Source organism: Monodelphis domestica, chromosome 6 (assembly GCF_027887165.1).
Source record: "Monodelphis domestica isolate mMonDom1 chromosome 6, mMonDom1.pri, whole genome shotgun sequence".
Classification (NCBI taxonomy): domain Eukaryota; kingdom Metazoa; phylum Chordata; class Mammalia; order Didelphimorphia; family Didelphidae; genus Monodelphis; species Monodelphis domestica.
The window spans coordinates 210,749,683-210,764,332 of NC_077232.1; the positions used below are offsets into that span (position 1 = coordinate 210,749,683).

Sequence of the window (14,650 nt, forward strand, 5' to 3'; positions counted from 1 at the left end):
ATGTATTTATGTCTAAACTTTCTATAAATGTCCTAATTTCCTGAGAGGGAGGGGAACCAACAAAACTTAGGTCTTGACAAAATTTTAAAAATATCTTGTGTAATTTATTGATGAGTAATATCCAAATTAGCATTTTCCTAGCTTAAAAAAATGTAATATTTCTGACATTGAGGGTATTAGGTCACTTTACTACAGATATTTATATTCATTCTTTGTAAGATCATATAATCTTTGCCTTATTGGTTAGGCGTTAGAATATAATATTTTTATTTTTATACACACAAATAATACTAAAGGTATCACACTACCAAATATAATCTGAAAAATATTTAACATAATTTTTAATAAGTAAAGCAAAAGAATTTTTTGAAATAAAATTAAATTTGTTTCTTTTTCCTATAGATTAAAACAATTTTGAGTGGATTCATCATTAGAGGCTACTTGGGAAAATGGACTTTAATGATTAAAACCATTACATTAGTCTTGGCAGTAGCATCAGGTTTGAGTTTAGGGAAAGAAGGCCCTCTGGTTCATGTTGCCTGTTGCTGTGGAAACATTTTTTCCTACCTCTTTCCAAAGTACAGCACAAATGAAGCTAAAAAAAGGGAGGTAAGTGCTTTAATGGTATTCACTTATTCATTTGGTAGAAAAAAAAATCTTTCATATCCTAAAGGCAGATTTCAATAAAAGATTTTCTTGAGCAGAATCAAAGATTGCTATTTATAGCAGGTAAGCCAATATGACTGGATTGTAGATCGTGTGGAGGGAGGGAGAGAAGTAGGAAGACTGGAAAGTTTAGAAGGGCCAAATTGTGAAGATCCTTCAATAAAAGCCTTTATGTTTTATTTTGGATTTAACAGGAAATTTGATCATAAAGTTTATTGAGTAAGAAGGATTGATGTTGTTGAGCTTATGCTTTAGGAAACTCATTTTGGTAGCTGTATAGGGGAGGGATAAATTAGAAAGCTATTAAATTAGTATAGGCAGGATATGTGGCTGTATAAGTGGAAAGAAGGGAGCATATATGAGAAATGTTGTGAAGATAGAAACAAGATTGGTGAATGGATAAGTGGTTGAATATGTGCCAGTTGTTAAAAAAGACAGGTTATGAACTTGAGTGCCTGGACAATAATAGGTAAATCTAGAAGAGGAGAGGTTTGGTAGAGAAAGATAAGTTCTATTTTGGTCATGTTGAGATTGACATGCCCATGGGACATCATTTTCAAAATGTCCAATAAATAGTTGGTGATGCAAGATGGAGCTCAAGAAAAAGACTTGGATAGATTTTGGAATCATCTGCATGGAAATGATAATTGAACTCAAGGGAACTGATATGATCATCAAGTGAGATAGCATACAGAAAAAAGAAGAGATCCGCACTGAGTCTTGGGGAATACTCACTTAGTGGGGGTAGTAGCATGGATAAAATTAGAGCCAAGGTGTGACTGAAAAGGAGCAATTAGAAAAGCATGAGGAGAGACAAGAGAGAACAATGTCACAAAAGCCTAGTTAGAGGAGAGCATTTTGGAAGAGAAGAGAAACATGAATGTCAGATGTTGCAAAGAAATCAGAAGGGATGGGGACTAAAAACATTGATAACTTTGGAAAGAGCAGTTTTAGTTAAATGTTTGATTTCCTCAAACTTATCTTGAGAGTATCTTGTTTATAAGTAGTTGTTTGTATATTACCCCCTCCATGAGTCAGTTTGTGTGTTCCTTGAAGGAAGTAAATGTTTTCCCCCTTTTTTGTATACCTAGTATACCTAGCACAGTGTCTGGCACATAGTAAGTGCTTAATAAATGCCTATTGACTTAACAATGAGGTTGTGATGGTGAACCTATGGCATAGGTGCTAGAGAGAGCACCTAAAGTGCTTACTGTGGGGCACACGTGTGCTTGTCCACCATAGTTTGTTCCTAGAAAGGTAGAGGGATTTGGTTTATGGAGCTACCTTCACGGCCCCCAACACCACACCTGATGACATTTTTTTGCATCCCCCACCCCTCTTGCCCAGCAGCTAATGGGAGTGTACAGGGGATAAGGTGGGCAGGCTCACAGGCAGCAGAGCTGGAGGGGAGCCAAGTGCTCTGGCCACTCCCCTCCTCTTCTCTATACTCAATGAGGACATTCCTCACTTCACCCACCCCTCTATTCAGCAGCCCAATGGGAGCACTTCTTCCCTCCCCTGTCTGGAGAAGGGGGGAGTGGTGGCACAAGGTGCATCCTTTCCCTATAGATTTCTTATTTGGAAGTGAATATCTTCCAAACCAGGTATATTTTGAGTTTGTGCTGATGGGTCTCATGATAATTCTTGAAAAGGTCTTAAATGGCTTTCTCTTTGCTACCCTATGTAGCTTTTGAACCACAATCTTATTTTAAGGTGATAAGTAATTACAGCAAGCAATTAGTCATCCCACAAACATTTTTTTTTCTGATTTATTTTTTAATTTACAAAAGGATATTTTATTTTCCTAATTACATGTTATACTTATTTTCAAATACATTTTCTGAATTATAAGGTCTAAATTGTCTCCTTCCTCTTTCTTTTTTTTAAACCCTTACCTTTTATCTTAGTATCAATACTGTGTATTGGTTCTAAGGCAGAAGAACAATAAGGGATAGGCAATGGGGGTTAGGTGACTTGCCCCAGGTCACACAGCTAGGAAGTGTCTGAGGCCAGATTTGAACCCAAGACCTCCCATCTCTATGCCTGGCTCTCAATCCACTGAGCTACCAACCTGCCCCTTCCTTCCCTTATCTTTTTTCCCCCCTCCCAGAGATGGTAAGTAACTGGATCTGGGCTATATATGTATTATCATACAAAATATACTTTCATATTGATCATTGTTGTAAGAGAATATTCATATAAAGCCAAAACTTCAAAATAAAAACTCAAATAAGCTTGTAAGAATTAAAATTACTGGTTGGATAATAATCATATGAAATTATGTAGTTGCCAATATTTATTATATCGAGTCAGAAATTTATTTACAAATATTTACAAAATAGAGAGGAAACAATAAAGTAGATAAATATGAAGAGGTTAGAGAGGTTGTCAATCCTATCAACCTAAATGTTTTACTCCAAATCTGCTTAATCTAAGCTGAGTTAATTAGCTCTCAACCAGGAAGGCTGGTAGTGAGCAACCACACAGCCTCCTCCAAGATAGAAGCTAGTCTCTTCAGAAACTAGGAAAGGAGTCAGTCTTTCACTCACCCAGTGAAGCAGTCCAGAAGTCAGAGTCCAAGTTGAAGCTGAGCTCCAAGACCAGGATCCAAGCCACAGTCTCTAGCGAAATTGCCTGGAAGACTTTCCAGAAGAAAATCCCTTCAGACTATCTTCTCAAAGACAATCTGCCCTGAAGGAGTTTAGGGGTTGGTTTTATGGTGACTTCTTGTTCCTTCTCTTCACAGGGGCCAATCATAGTTTCTAAATTGTCTAGCCCAAGGGGTGTGGGATTGACTTCTCACCTTCTGATGGTTAAATTCTCATCAGAAAGATTCACAGCTAAGGGTGTGAATTTTCTAAGTAGCTTGCCAGCTTCTCACCTAGTATTAAGTAGGGTGTTCAATCTTTTGTTGATTCAATTTAAAAGTAGATAAAGGAGCGTTAATCCTGTCTTCAGTCTTTGGATGTACTAAGTAGAGGTACTTAAGTTAGTGCTAATTCAAGATAGACAATAGAGTAAAGCTAAAGTGAAAATTAGTATGCTTTGATATGCCTTTCCAACTAAAACAGTTTTTCTCTGGAGATGGATAGCATTTTTTTTGTTTTTTTTTAAATATTATTTTATTTGGTCATTTTCATACATTTTTCATTGGAAACATAGATCATTTTCTTTTCCTCCCCCCCTTCTCCCGCCACCCCTCACCTAGCCAACGCGCAATTCCACTGGGTTGGATAGCATTCTTAATCATAAGTCCTTTAGAATTGTCCTGGATCATTGAATTGTTGAAGAACCTAAATCATGATACAGTATTTTTGTTAGTGTGTATGTACAGTGTTCTCTTGCTTCTGCTCCTTTCACTCTATATCAGTTCATGTAGATCCTTCTAGAATGGAAATCATCCTACTCATCATTTCTCATAGCACAGTAGTATTTCATTACTATCATATATCATAATTTGTTCATCCGTTCCCCAGTTGATGGACATCCCCTTAATTTACAATTCTTTGCAAGCACAAAAACAGCTTCTATAAATATTTTTGAATAAGTAGATCCCCCCCTTAAAATTTTTTTCCTTCCCCCTTTTTAAAAGTCTTTTTGTGATGTAAGTCCAATAGTGGTGTTTTAGGGTCAAAGAGTATACATGGTTTCATAGCTCTTTGAGCATAGTTCCAAATTGCCCTACAGAATGATTGGATCAGTTCACAGTTCCATCATCAATACATTGTTGTCCTAGTTTTCCACAAGCATTTATAAAGCAAATGGTAGATGATATAGTTTCACATGAGGAATGTAGTATCCTCACTCTCCACATATTTGGGAATACTTGTCTGAATTGTTAGCGTTAAACTAAAGAATTTACTTTTTAAACAGGAACATTTGGAGACAAAGATTCTTTTTAAAGTTTCTTAATCAGAAATAGAATAAAAAGAGCATGTCAGAAAGTAAATGAACTATTACTTTCTCTTGGTACTTAAGGAAGAGGCATGATGGTGTTCACTTCACAAAGGAGTGTTGATATGCTATATCAGAATAAATACTGACACTTTGCACATTGGGATTTATAATAAAGCCTTGTGATATTTTTTTCTAGGTGCTGTCAGCTGCTTCAGCAGCAGGAGTATCTGTAGCTTTTGGTGCCCCAATTGGTGGAGTTCTTTTTAGTTTGGAGGAGGTATGTAAAAAGCTCCAATGATAGCTTGCCCAAGATTATGATTTTAAATAGATCCCTTTTACAGATATTTAATAAATTTTCTTTAGCTGTTGGGCGAATGAAATGTTGATTTCATGTATTTTTTCTATTACAATATTTCTGATAAATGTTGCTTTATTGACTGATTGGATAGAGGCCCTGAATTTAGATGTTAGGAAATGTTTCATATACTCCTTTTGAAGTACTTAAATTGTAGTTTTATGGTATATTTTCATTTTGAAAATCTTAGTTTTAATTTCTGTTAAAATAGTATCTGAATTTTTCTTGTGATTTAAAAGAATGCTATCACTGATTTTTAGAAAAAGCAATTTCCTGTGTATTGGCTCCAAGGCAGAAGAGTGATAAGGGTTAGGTAATGGGAGTTAAGTAACTTGCCCAGGGTCACACAGCTGGGAAGTGTCTGAGGCCAGATTTGAACCTAGGACCTCCCATCTCTAGGCCTGGCTCTCATCCACTGAGCAACCCAGCTGCCCCCTAGAAAAAGCAATTTTTAATAAAAATTTTAGTTTTTTCAGAGAAGTGTTACTTTTCTTCCTGGACAGGCTCCAAGCTCTGCCATTTTTATACTGTGGTAAAAAAGTGTTTTTTGTTTGTTTGTTTGTTTGTTTTTTAAATATGCTTTTTTGGAACCATTTTTTGCATCTTAGCCATAGTGGCTTTTCCTAAACTCTGCTCTTTGAAATATTGGTGTGTTTCAACCAATGTCATAAAGGCTCCATGAGAAAATCTTAATGTTAGTAATATATTTTACTTTTAAAAAGTAAATATGAGATTGTAGCTTTGTTAAAATCCTTAATTATGTTTACTGTATTTTTGGCCCACAGGTATTCCATCCGTAGTCTGGGTTAGTATTTAAACTCTGGCACCTTGAAATATTTTGAGCCAAAAAAGGATCTCTTAGCTAAATTGTTTTCGGAAATACTGAGTTTAGGCAGATACAATTAACTTTTAAAGCCCTTTTGAATGTATACACATATACACACACACACTCTCTTTCTCTGGTAGCCAAATATAGAATTATATTTGCCAACTATTTCATGATATAAATAATATTTGTTAAATTAATAACCAGTATTTCTTCATTTGTTTCTTTACAGGTTAGTTATTATTTTCCTCTGAAAACTTTATGGAGGTCCTTTTTTGCTGCTTTAGTGGCTGCTTTTGTTTTGAGATCCATCAATCCTTTTGGAAATAGCCGCCTGGTCCTTTTTTATGTGGAATATCATACTCCATGGTACCTTTTTGAACTGTTTCCTTTCATTCTCCTAGGGGTTTTTGGAGGCCTCTGGGGAGCATTTTTCATTCGGGCAAATATTGCCTGGTGCCGTCGGCGTAAATCCACAAAGTTTGGGAAATATCCTGTTTTAGAAGTCATCATAGTTGCAGCTATTACAGCTGTGATAGCCTTTCCAAACCCATATACAAGGCTTAATACCAGTGAACTGATTAAAGAGCTTTTTACAGACTGTGGACCGCTGGAATCCTCTTCCCTCTGTGACTACAGAAATGATATGAATGCCAGTAAAATTGTGGATGATATTCCTGACCGTCCAGCAGGCATAGGAGTATATTCAGCCATATGGCAACTGTGCTTAGCACTCATATTTAAAATCATAATGACTGTCTTCACCTTTGGTATCAAGGTAAATATTAATGTTACCTATATTTAAATAAGTTTGTTATATTGAAGTATTTTACAGGATGTACTTGAAAATAATGGATCTACCAGTTTAAAAAAAATAGAAAACAAAATAAAAAATAATTTTAAACTTGTGAATTTGATTTTGAAGGTAGTATCTAGGATTTGTTTCATTAATATATGATAGCTTACTTTTTCTGTAGGTTTGCTTTTGAGCAATTTTAAAGTTCCTTAAAATTTATCTTTACTATTACTTCAACTCATTATGCATTTTATACATCGCTGTCATGTCTGACTTGGAATGTTGTTATGCTTATTCATGGTTTATAGTGGGAAACAAATGTCCAAAATATATTCTGCCCCAAAAGGTAGTCCTCACATATGAGTTTTTGAAGTTGGCATAGACACATAGATAAATCTTCAGATTCTTAGTCCTATCATTTCTTATCTTTGAGTTTGGGACAAGTCACAGATACTTTGCTTTGAAATTTAACTGTTTCTTTTGATGGTGTTCATTAAGGAAATCAATCATTGGTGCTTCAGAAATATAACTCATCTTCTCTATTTCACTGTGCTCTATTGAACCACAAGAGTAGAATTAGTTGCCACTTCTTTTTCTTTAATTAATTTAGAATATTTTTCCATGGTTACGTGATTCATGTTCTTCTCCCCCCCCCCCCCCCCCCAGGGGCTGCCACTTTTTCTACTTAGTAGATCTGAATGTTAATTGAAAAAGATCCTGTTTTGAGAACTTAATCCTCTCCCCATACTTAAAAGACACCATAATAATATAGAAATAAAGGAGGAAAGAAAAGATGTTGCTTGTGAGTCTTCTTCCTCTGTAGACATCTAATGGTCTATAAATCCTAGACACTTCCTGTAAGATAAATCAAAGAGGTTGTCACTGTTGAGTCTGTCATTGAAGTCTGACTGTAAAGAAATGGTAAAAGATGGATACAGAAAAAAAATAGGGATTATGAGATCACTATATAATTAAAAAGAATTATAATGGTAAGAATATTAATAAAATTTTGTTTTGGTTGGCATGTTGATTCCAATGATTTTCTTGTATTAAGGTAGATTCATTGAAAGTTTGTGACTTGGAATACTTTAGCTAAAGACATTAACCTTCGTTTAATGTTTTATCTCTCTTTAAGAAGAATATTTGACATTTGATCACTCAATTTGGATGCCTCTTAATAACTATGGTTTGTGAACTAACCCTTTGAGATCATCTTATTCTTGGTTTTGTGGTCTCCTCATTAATAGTTGGATCAATTCAAAGCCAGTGTTTTTATACAGTTTTGAATTTTAAATAACTCTTTCCCTCCTGTCTGCTACTGTTCTTTTTTTTTCTTCATTAAATTTAGTATTGCTATTTAAAGTAACTTAAATTGTTAGAGAATTTAGTGTGAAGCAACAGTAATATGTAAAGTTTGATTCTTCTTGGTCATTAAGGCCTATTATATATTACTTTTGTACAAATCTGTGCTTAATTAATTTGTAGCATAATTAATCTAGTTTCCACTCTTATTAGTCAACTTAAGCTGTTCTCCAAAGTTATTGATGATTTCTTAAGTGCTGTATCCAGTGCCCTTTTTAAAATGTCTGTCCGTCTGCTTTCTTTTTTTTTTCCTTTTAAACATTATTTTATTTGGTCATTTTCAAACATTATTCATTGGAAACAAAGATCATTTTCTTTTTTTCCCCCTCCCCAATCCCCGTCTTCTTTCTTAATTTCACTGCAGAATGTAACATTGTTGATCATCTTCTTTTCTTCCTAGATATTCCTTCCTTTTTAGGTTTTTTGTAACATTGTTCACTGTTGGTTCTCTTCAGAAGATTATAGATCTAATAATGTAAGGGCCTCAGAGGCCAATACCCTTATTTTACATCTGAGTAAATTCCTTAGTCCCAGGGAATAAATGACTTGTCCAATATCACACAAGTAGTCTGCAGTAGTGGCAGAATTTGAACCAACATCCTCTAACTATGGTTAGGGCTCATTCACCTTCCCTAGCTTCCTGACTGATCTTTTTGTGTCTATTGTGCTACATCATCCTCCATGCCTAACATTTCAGATTTTTGCTCTTATTTCTCCTTGTCATTTGCTGTGTAGTCCAGCCAATCTGATCTACTCACATGTACCTTTCCCTCAGTGCCAAATCTTAAAATCCCTGGCTTTCTACTTCCTGAAAAGACTTTTTAAAATCCCACCATAGACCCTCTGAAATGACCTTGTATTGACTTTGTCTTTATTTTTTGTACATTTTGCTTCTCCTAAAAAAATAGAAGCTCCTTGATGATAGGGTTTCCCCTTTCCTCATCATAGTACTTGGTACATAGAAGATTCTTTTTTTTTTTTAATCTTCCAAAGCCATTTATTTTATTTTTTTCCCATTTGAATTAGTTTATTTAGTCATTTTAGAACATTATTCCTTGGTTACAATAATCACATTATTTCCCTCCCTCCCCTCCACCCACCTTTCCTGCAGCCGACGCACAATTTCATAGGGTATTACTTGTGTCCTTGATCAGAACCTTTTTCCATTACGTAGAAGATTCTTAATAAATGTTTTTCAGTTAATGACTGATGAGTAAATCTTTCTTAATTTTCACTTGCCTTAGTTAAGAATCAGAATTATATTTTCCAGAATATTAGTATATGATACATCTATTTATTTGAAATATGTTCAGTTCTGGTGTATAATTTATAGGAATAAGAGGGTATAAGTATTAATTAGTTAATGTTTGTGAAGTATTTTCATTTCCCAAGAAAAAAGGGTTAATAAGCTCTGTGGTTATGATCATTCATTAATATTATAATTCATTTATGGAATTTGTCAAATAACTTTAACGTTAAAAGTCCATGGATGCTATGAGCATATTATATATTGTATGTTTAGATGATTCTGGTTACATAAAAATGAGCATCTATACTCATCCCATTTAATTAAAATAAATATTTAATTCCATCTTGTTATAAAATTTATGAAATATGAAAAAACAAATAGTTAATTTTTTATAGTAAAATAATTGATAAAATAATTGAAATTGCCATTGTTGTATTAGTGTTACTAGCTACTTTAACAGTGCCCATTTTTTCATTTCAACTTCTCACAGAATACTAATCACCATACTCAGTTATCCTGGTGTAGTATTCATAAGTTTTAAATGCAGATATTTCTAATGGAATTTTGCCTGGTTTGTATAAAAGACTTTGTAGATTGGTATCATAGAATAGTTTTTAAGCATTGTTCAGTTTCTCTGGTAAATAGAGAAAAAGAGTAGTTGATCATTTCTAGAATAATATTTTGGTGTTTTTAGCAATTCCTTTCATATTTGACCCCAAATCCTTGAAAGCTACTTGTTTTTTGAGCCTTTTGGCTAGACTAGAAAGATGACATTCATATAATAGACGTTTAGATTTGCAAAGCAAATCTAGTTGGTGATAAATGAGAAACAAATATAAGGCATAGTTTTTGCTGCCAAGCACCACAAAATATAAACCCTATTAAGGAAGATACAAGATGTATAGAAATAACCATAACAAAAAATGTAAGTTTAAAAATGATAAAAGTACTGAGGCAGGTAGAGAAAGAACACTACTGGTTGAGTTACTACTGTCCTCTTGTGATTCATAATTGGGAAGCAGGGTTTTGAAATTTCCCCTTCTTAATTGAGTTTAACAGTTGTTACTGTTTTGAGCTATATTGTCCTGATGAATTTTTACAACTTGTCATAACTGGCACAGACAAGGGGTTTTTAATTATATCCATTGATCCCATTCTCAAGCTACTCAATTTTCTTTTTGTTAACTTTAATTGCTAGGAGGCAGCTGTGGCTCAAAGGTGGCCCTGGCCCTGGAGTTTAAGAGATCTGAGTTCAAATCCAGCCTCAGATACTTCCTAGCTGCATGATTTTTCGCAGGCCATTTAACCTCTCTGCTTAGGAGGCAGCTAGATGGCTTAATGGATAGAGTCCTAGGCTTGGAGACAGACAGACCTGAATTTAAATGTGATTCAGACACTAACTAGCTGTGTGATCATGGGCCTGTCACATAACTTATGATTGCCTGACAAAAGGATCCACAAGATTACTGGAGAAGGAAATGGCAAATCTCTTCAATATTCTTCCCCCCAAAAACCCATGGATAACTGTGGTCCATGGAATCATGAAGAATCAGACAAGACTGAATAACTAAACACTGCTAGGAAGTTTTCCTTATTTCATGTGAATGTAATGGAATATTACTGTGCTGTAAGAAAAGATGAACTTGGTAAAAATAGAGAAGCATGGAACGAGGAATAGATGCAAAGTAAGATAAGCAGATCCAGAAAGATGTATAAACAATATAACTGGAAAGAAAACTGATCCCAGAACAAGTGAAATTGAATTATGGGACATTATAAAGAAATAGAAAACGTTTCTCTCTGCATCTTTGTGGAAATGAACATATACAGGTGTGGAACATTGCATATGTCAGACTTTTCTATTGTTGATTGGTTTTGCTGAATAAAATCTTTTGAGAGCAGCTGGGTGGCTCAGTGGATTGAGAGCCAGGCCTAGAGACCTGGCTCTCAGGTTCTAGGTTCAAATCTAACCTGACACTTCCTAGCTGGGTGACCCTGGGCAAGTCACTTGACCCCAATTGCGTAGCCCTTACCACTTTTCTGCCTTGGAGCCAATACACAGTATTGATTCCAAGACGGAAGGTAAGGGTTTAAAAAAAATCATTGTTATAAAAGATAATTCTTTGGGAAGGAGTAGGGAGAATAATATAGGAAGAAATAGAGGCAATAGAAAAACAAAAGCTAACAATAAAAATCTTCCCCCCCCCCCCCCATGTAGTACTTAGAAACTAAATGTTATACTCCAGGTGTGGTGTGATTGGAACCCAGCATAGAAGCAGTGTTGCACCTCTCCCTCAGCACAGTGCTTTTCCCATAAAATCGCCCAAGATAGTGCAGCTATTTTTTCTATTTTATAGCCAAAGAAATTAGAGACAGAATGGTAAAATATCTTCACTAGGGTGGTAAGTGACAGAAGGAAATTCAAATATGTATCTTCTGATTCCTGGTCCAATGTTTTTCTCCATTACCATTCAGCCATTCCTGATTGTACTTGACATGTATTACAAGCTGTTCTAACAGTCTTTAAGTCTTGAGTTTTTCAGGTTATATGGATAGAATTGTTTTCTCCATTCTGTCGTGGTAAAATTGTATAAATTGAGTAACCCTATGATAGAGAATTATTATTAATTCCTGTTCTTCATTATCAGGAAAAGTTGAACTTTGAATCAACAAGGAAATATTTTTAGAGTAAATGAAATAAAAAAGAAACCTTTGAAATGCTGGTACTGAGTAAAGGCATCCTGTGTGATAGAAGGGATATACTATATTTTTCTAATCTACAAGATTTTGGACTAGATGCTCTCTAAGGCTCCTTCAGCTTTAAATCCTATCCTTGTGGGATGCAGTGCTATTTAGTTAAGAATAATAATAGCAAAGGCACATGGTGTAGTAATGAGAGAGCTAGCTACCCTTCTGACACATAGTTGTTGCCTAACTCTGAGTAGATCATGTCCCCTTTCAGGGACCTTGGCTTTATTGACATCACTAAGCAGGTCCCATTTGCCCAGGGGAGAGGATGTTCCTCACCAGTAATTCTCCACCTCAACCATATGTTTGGTCAAAATAGAAGAGAACAACAAACACAAGATGGTGACTCCACCCCACAGAATTTTGTTATATGTGTTTATAAAATGTGAGGAAAATAAGCCACAGTGATGGATATCTGCTCATAGAATAGAGATTTCGGGACTGTCACTTAAGTAGTGAGCCAATGGAACATGACGAAGGAAGGAGGAAAATTAACAACTTTTCTAGGCTAGGAATGTTTTGCAGCCCAGGGTCTCACAAAAAGCAGGTGCTTAACAAAAACTTGTTGCATTGGTATTTTAAATTTCTATACTTAAAAACATTTAAAAAAAAAACACAAAGTTGTAAATGTGAATTTCACCAATAGTCTTGTTGCTCTGATTATAGGTTCCTTCTGGCTTGTTCATTCCCAGTATGGCAATTGGAGCCATTGCAGGAAGGATTGTGGGAATTGCTGTGGAACAACTAGCTTACTATCATCACGATTGGTTTATCTTTAAAGAATGGTGTGGAGTCGGAACTGATTGTATTACCCCAGGCCTTTATGCCATGGTGGGCGCCGCTGCATGCTTAGGTAATGTACCAAAAAAAGCACCTGCATTTCCTTTTAAAGGTGTTAACTGAACTGAAGCAATGGTACTATTGGCATTAGTGAGCACCAGTTATGCTTACCTGCTATTAGATTACCTCTTATTTCAAAAGCTCAATACGGTATGCGAAAGTGTCAATACCCAACCATCTATTTTCATAGATGTACTTGGAGTGTTCTGCGCATTCTTATGTCTCCTTTGATAGAATTTAATTTTAATAGAACATGAATATTTTTTTACATAGGAAGTATCACAGATGTCAGGCTCTACCAGTAACACACAGGTATGCTAAGATCAGTACAGATATAATTCTTCTTTGCTGGGTTCTATAACTGTGAAAGTATTTTATATTTTATATTCCATTTAATATGTACCTTTGATAAAATGGAAGAAGTTAGCATTCCTTTTTCTTTTATCAAAAAAGCAATTCCTAAGAAAAGGCTATATATTAAAAGCAGAAAATTCCTAGTTTTGGGTCTTGTAATACAGACATATTAATTTTATTTCTCTTTAATGCATAGTAGATAGTATCTTTGTTTTACATAGAAAGCCCTTCATAAGTGATTTAACAATTGTGTCCAAGTCCTGTTTAGCAGTCATTTACAAGCATAAGCAAGAATCAGTCACTTCTTTCATTTGGCAGGAATTTACCTGTTGTATAGTTGGCACTGGTAAGAGCTCTGTAGGTGACATGAATGGATGGGTGGGTAGCTCATAGGCTGAGTGACAAGACAGCATCCCAAAAGATCTAGAGAGGCTAGACTGGTAGGCTTAATGAAATAAGGTGAAATTTCATAGAAATAAATAGAAATTTCTATTCAGGCTTGGGTTCTAAAAATTGGCTTCCTAAGCATAAGTTGGGCAAGTGTATATAACTAGATAGCAGTTGATCTAGAAACAAACCTAACAGTTTTACTTTAGTAAAACCAAGTCAACAATGGGTCAACACAACAACATGCCAAATGTGTAGCACTCTTGTCTCAGAAGCTAATGATGCATAGAAAAGGCCTTGTGTACAGAACAAGGAAAATGTTAGTCTACCCGCTTCTCTGGTCACATTACATTTAGAACATTATGCTTAGTTCTAGCTATCAAATTTTAGGAAGGCTAGCATGTGTCTAAATGAGAGCAAGTACAATAATGACTGTGACCTTTGGGGATTGGTTGAAATACCTGGGGATAATTAGCCTAGAGCCTTGTTGATGAACTGGCACATGTGCTGGAGGGGGCTGCTCTTCCCCCCCTCCCTGCCTTACCTGAGGACATTTCTCACATGACCCACCCCTCTGCCTAGCAGCCCAATTGGTAGTACTGCCTCTCCTGTCTGGGGTAAGGGGGTGGCTCAGATGTAGCATGAGAGTGTCAGCTTGGGCACTTGGTCTTTAAAAGGCTTGCCATCCCTGGCCTAGAGAATAGAAGATTTAGGAAGGGTATAAGAGCTATAAGCATTTGAACAGTTGTCATAAGGAAGAGTAAATCTCTAGAACTTGGAATGAAGGGTTGAAGTTGCAGAAAGGCACATTCAGTTTCTTAATTCCTTAATAGTTGTTCAAGAGAGCCATTATTGCAAGAGATAGTGAGTCCTGTCTTGCCACAATCATTTGAAGTCTTCAAACAGATTGAATGGCCTCCTGTTAATAATATGGCATATGGGATTCTTATTCATGTATTACTTGGACTAGATTACCTAGGAGGTACATTCTGACTCTAATGATCCTTTGTCATCCTGTGCTATAATAAATTCAGAGAAGAGGGAAATAAGTGCTGTACTAGTTAGGGAAGGCTGTTTGAAGGAGGTGGGACTTTTGAGATAGGCCATAAAGAATGAGTAAGATTTGGTTAAGAGGAGAAGAGAATTCTAGGTTAACAACCTGAGCAAAGG

At 35.5% G+C, this 14,650-nt stretch overlaps 1 protein-coding gene across 7 annotated transcripts in view; it reads left to right on the forward strand.

Moving 5' to 3' along the window:
- CLCN3 (chloride voltage-gated channel 3) overlaps window positions 1–14,650 on the forward strand; it is a 145,344-nt gene that overhangs the window by 117,326 nt on the left and 13,368 nt on the right. For all 7 annotated transcript variants that reach the window (XM_056802889.1, XM_056802890.1, XM_001373293.5 and 4 more), the window contains 4 exons: window positions 403–609; window positions 4,760–4,840; window positions 5,977–6,522; window positions 12,566–12,752. In XM_056802889.1, coding sequence (XP_056658867.1) covers window positions 403–609; window positions 4,760–4,840; window positions 5,977–6,522; window positions 12,566–12,752 — 1,021 coding nt within the window. The remainder of the gene's footprint in view (window positions 1–402; window positions 610–4,759; window positions 4,841–5,976; window positions 6,523–12,565; window positions 12,753–14,650) is intronic.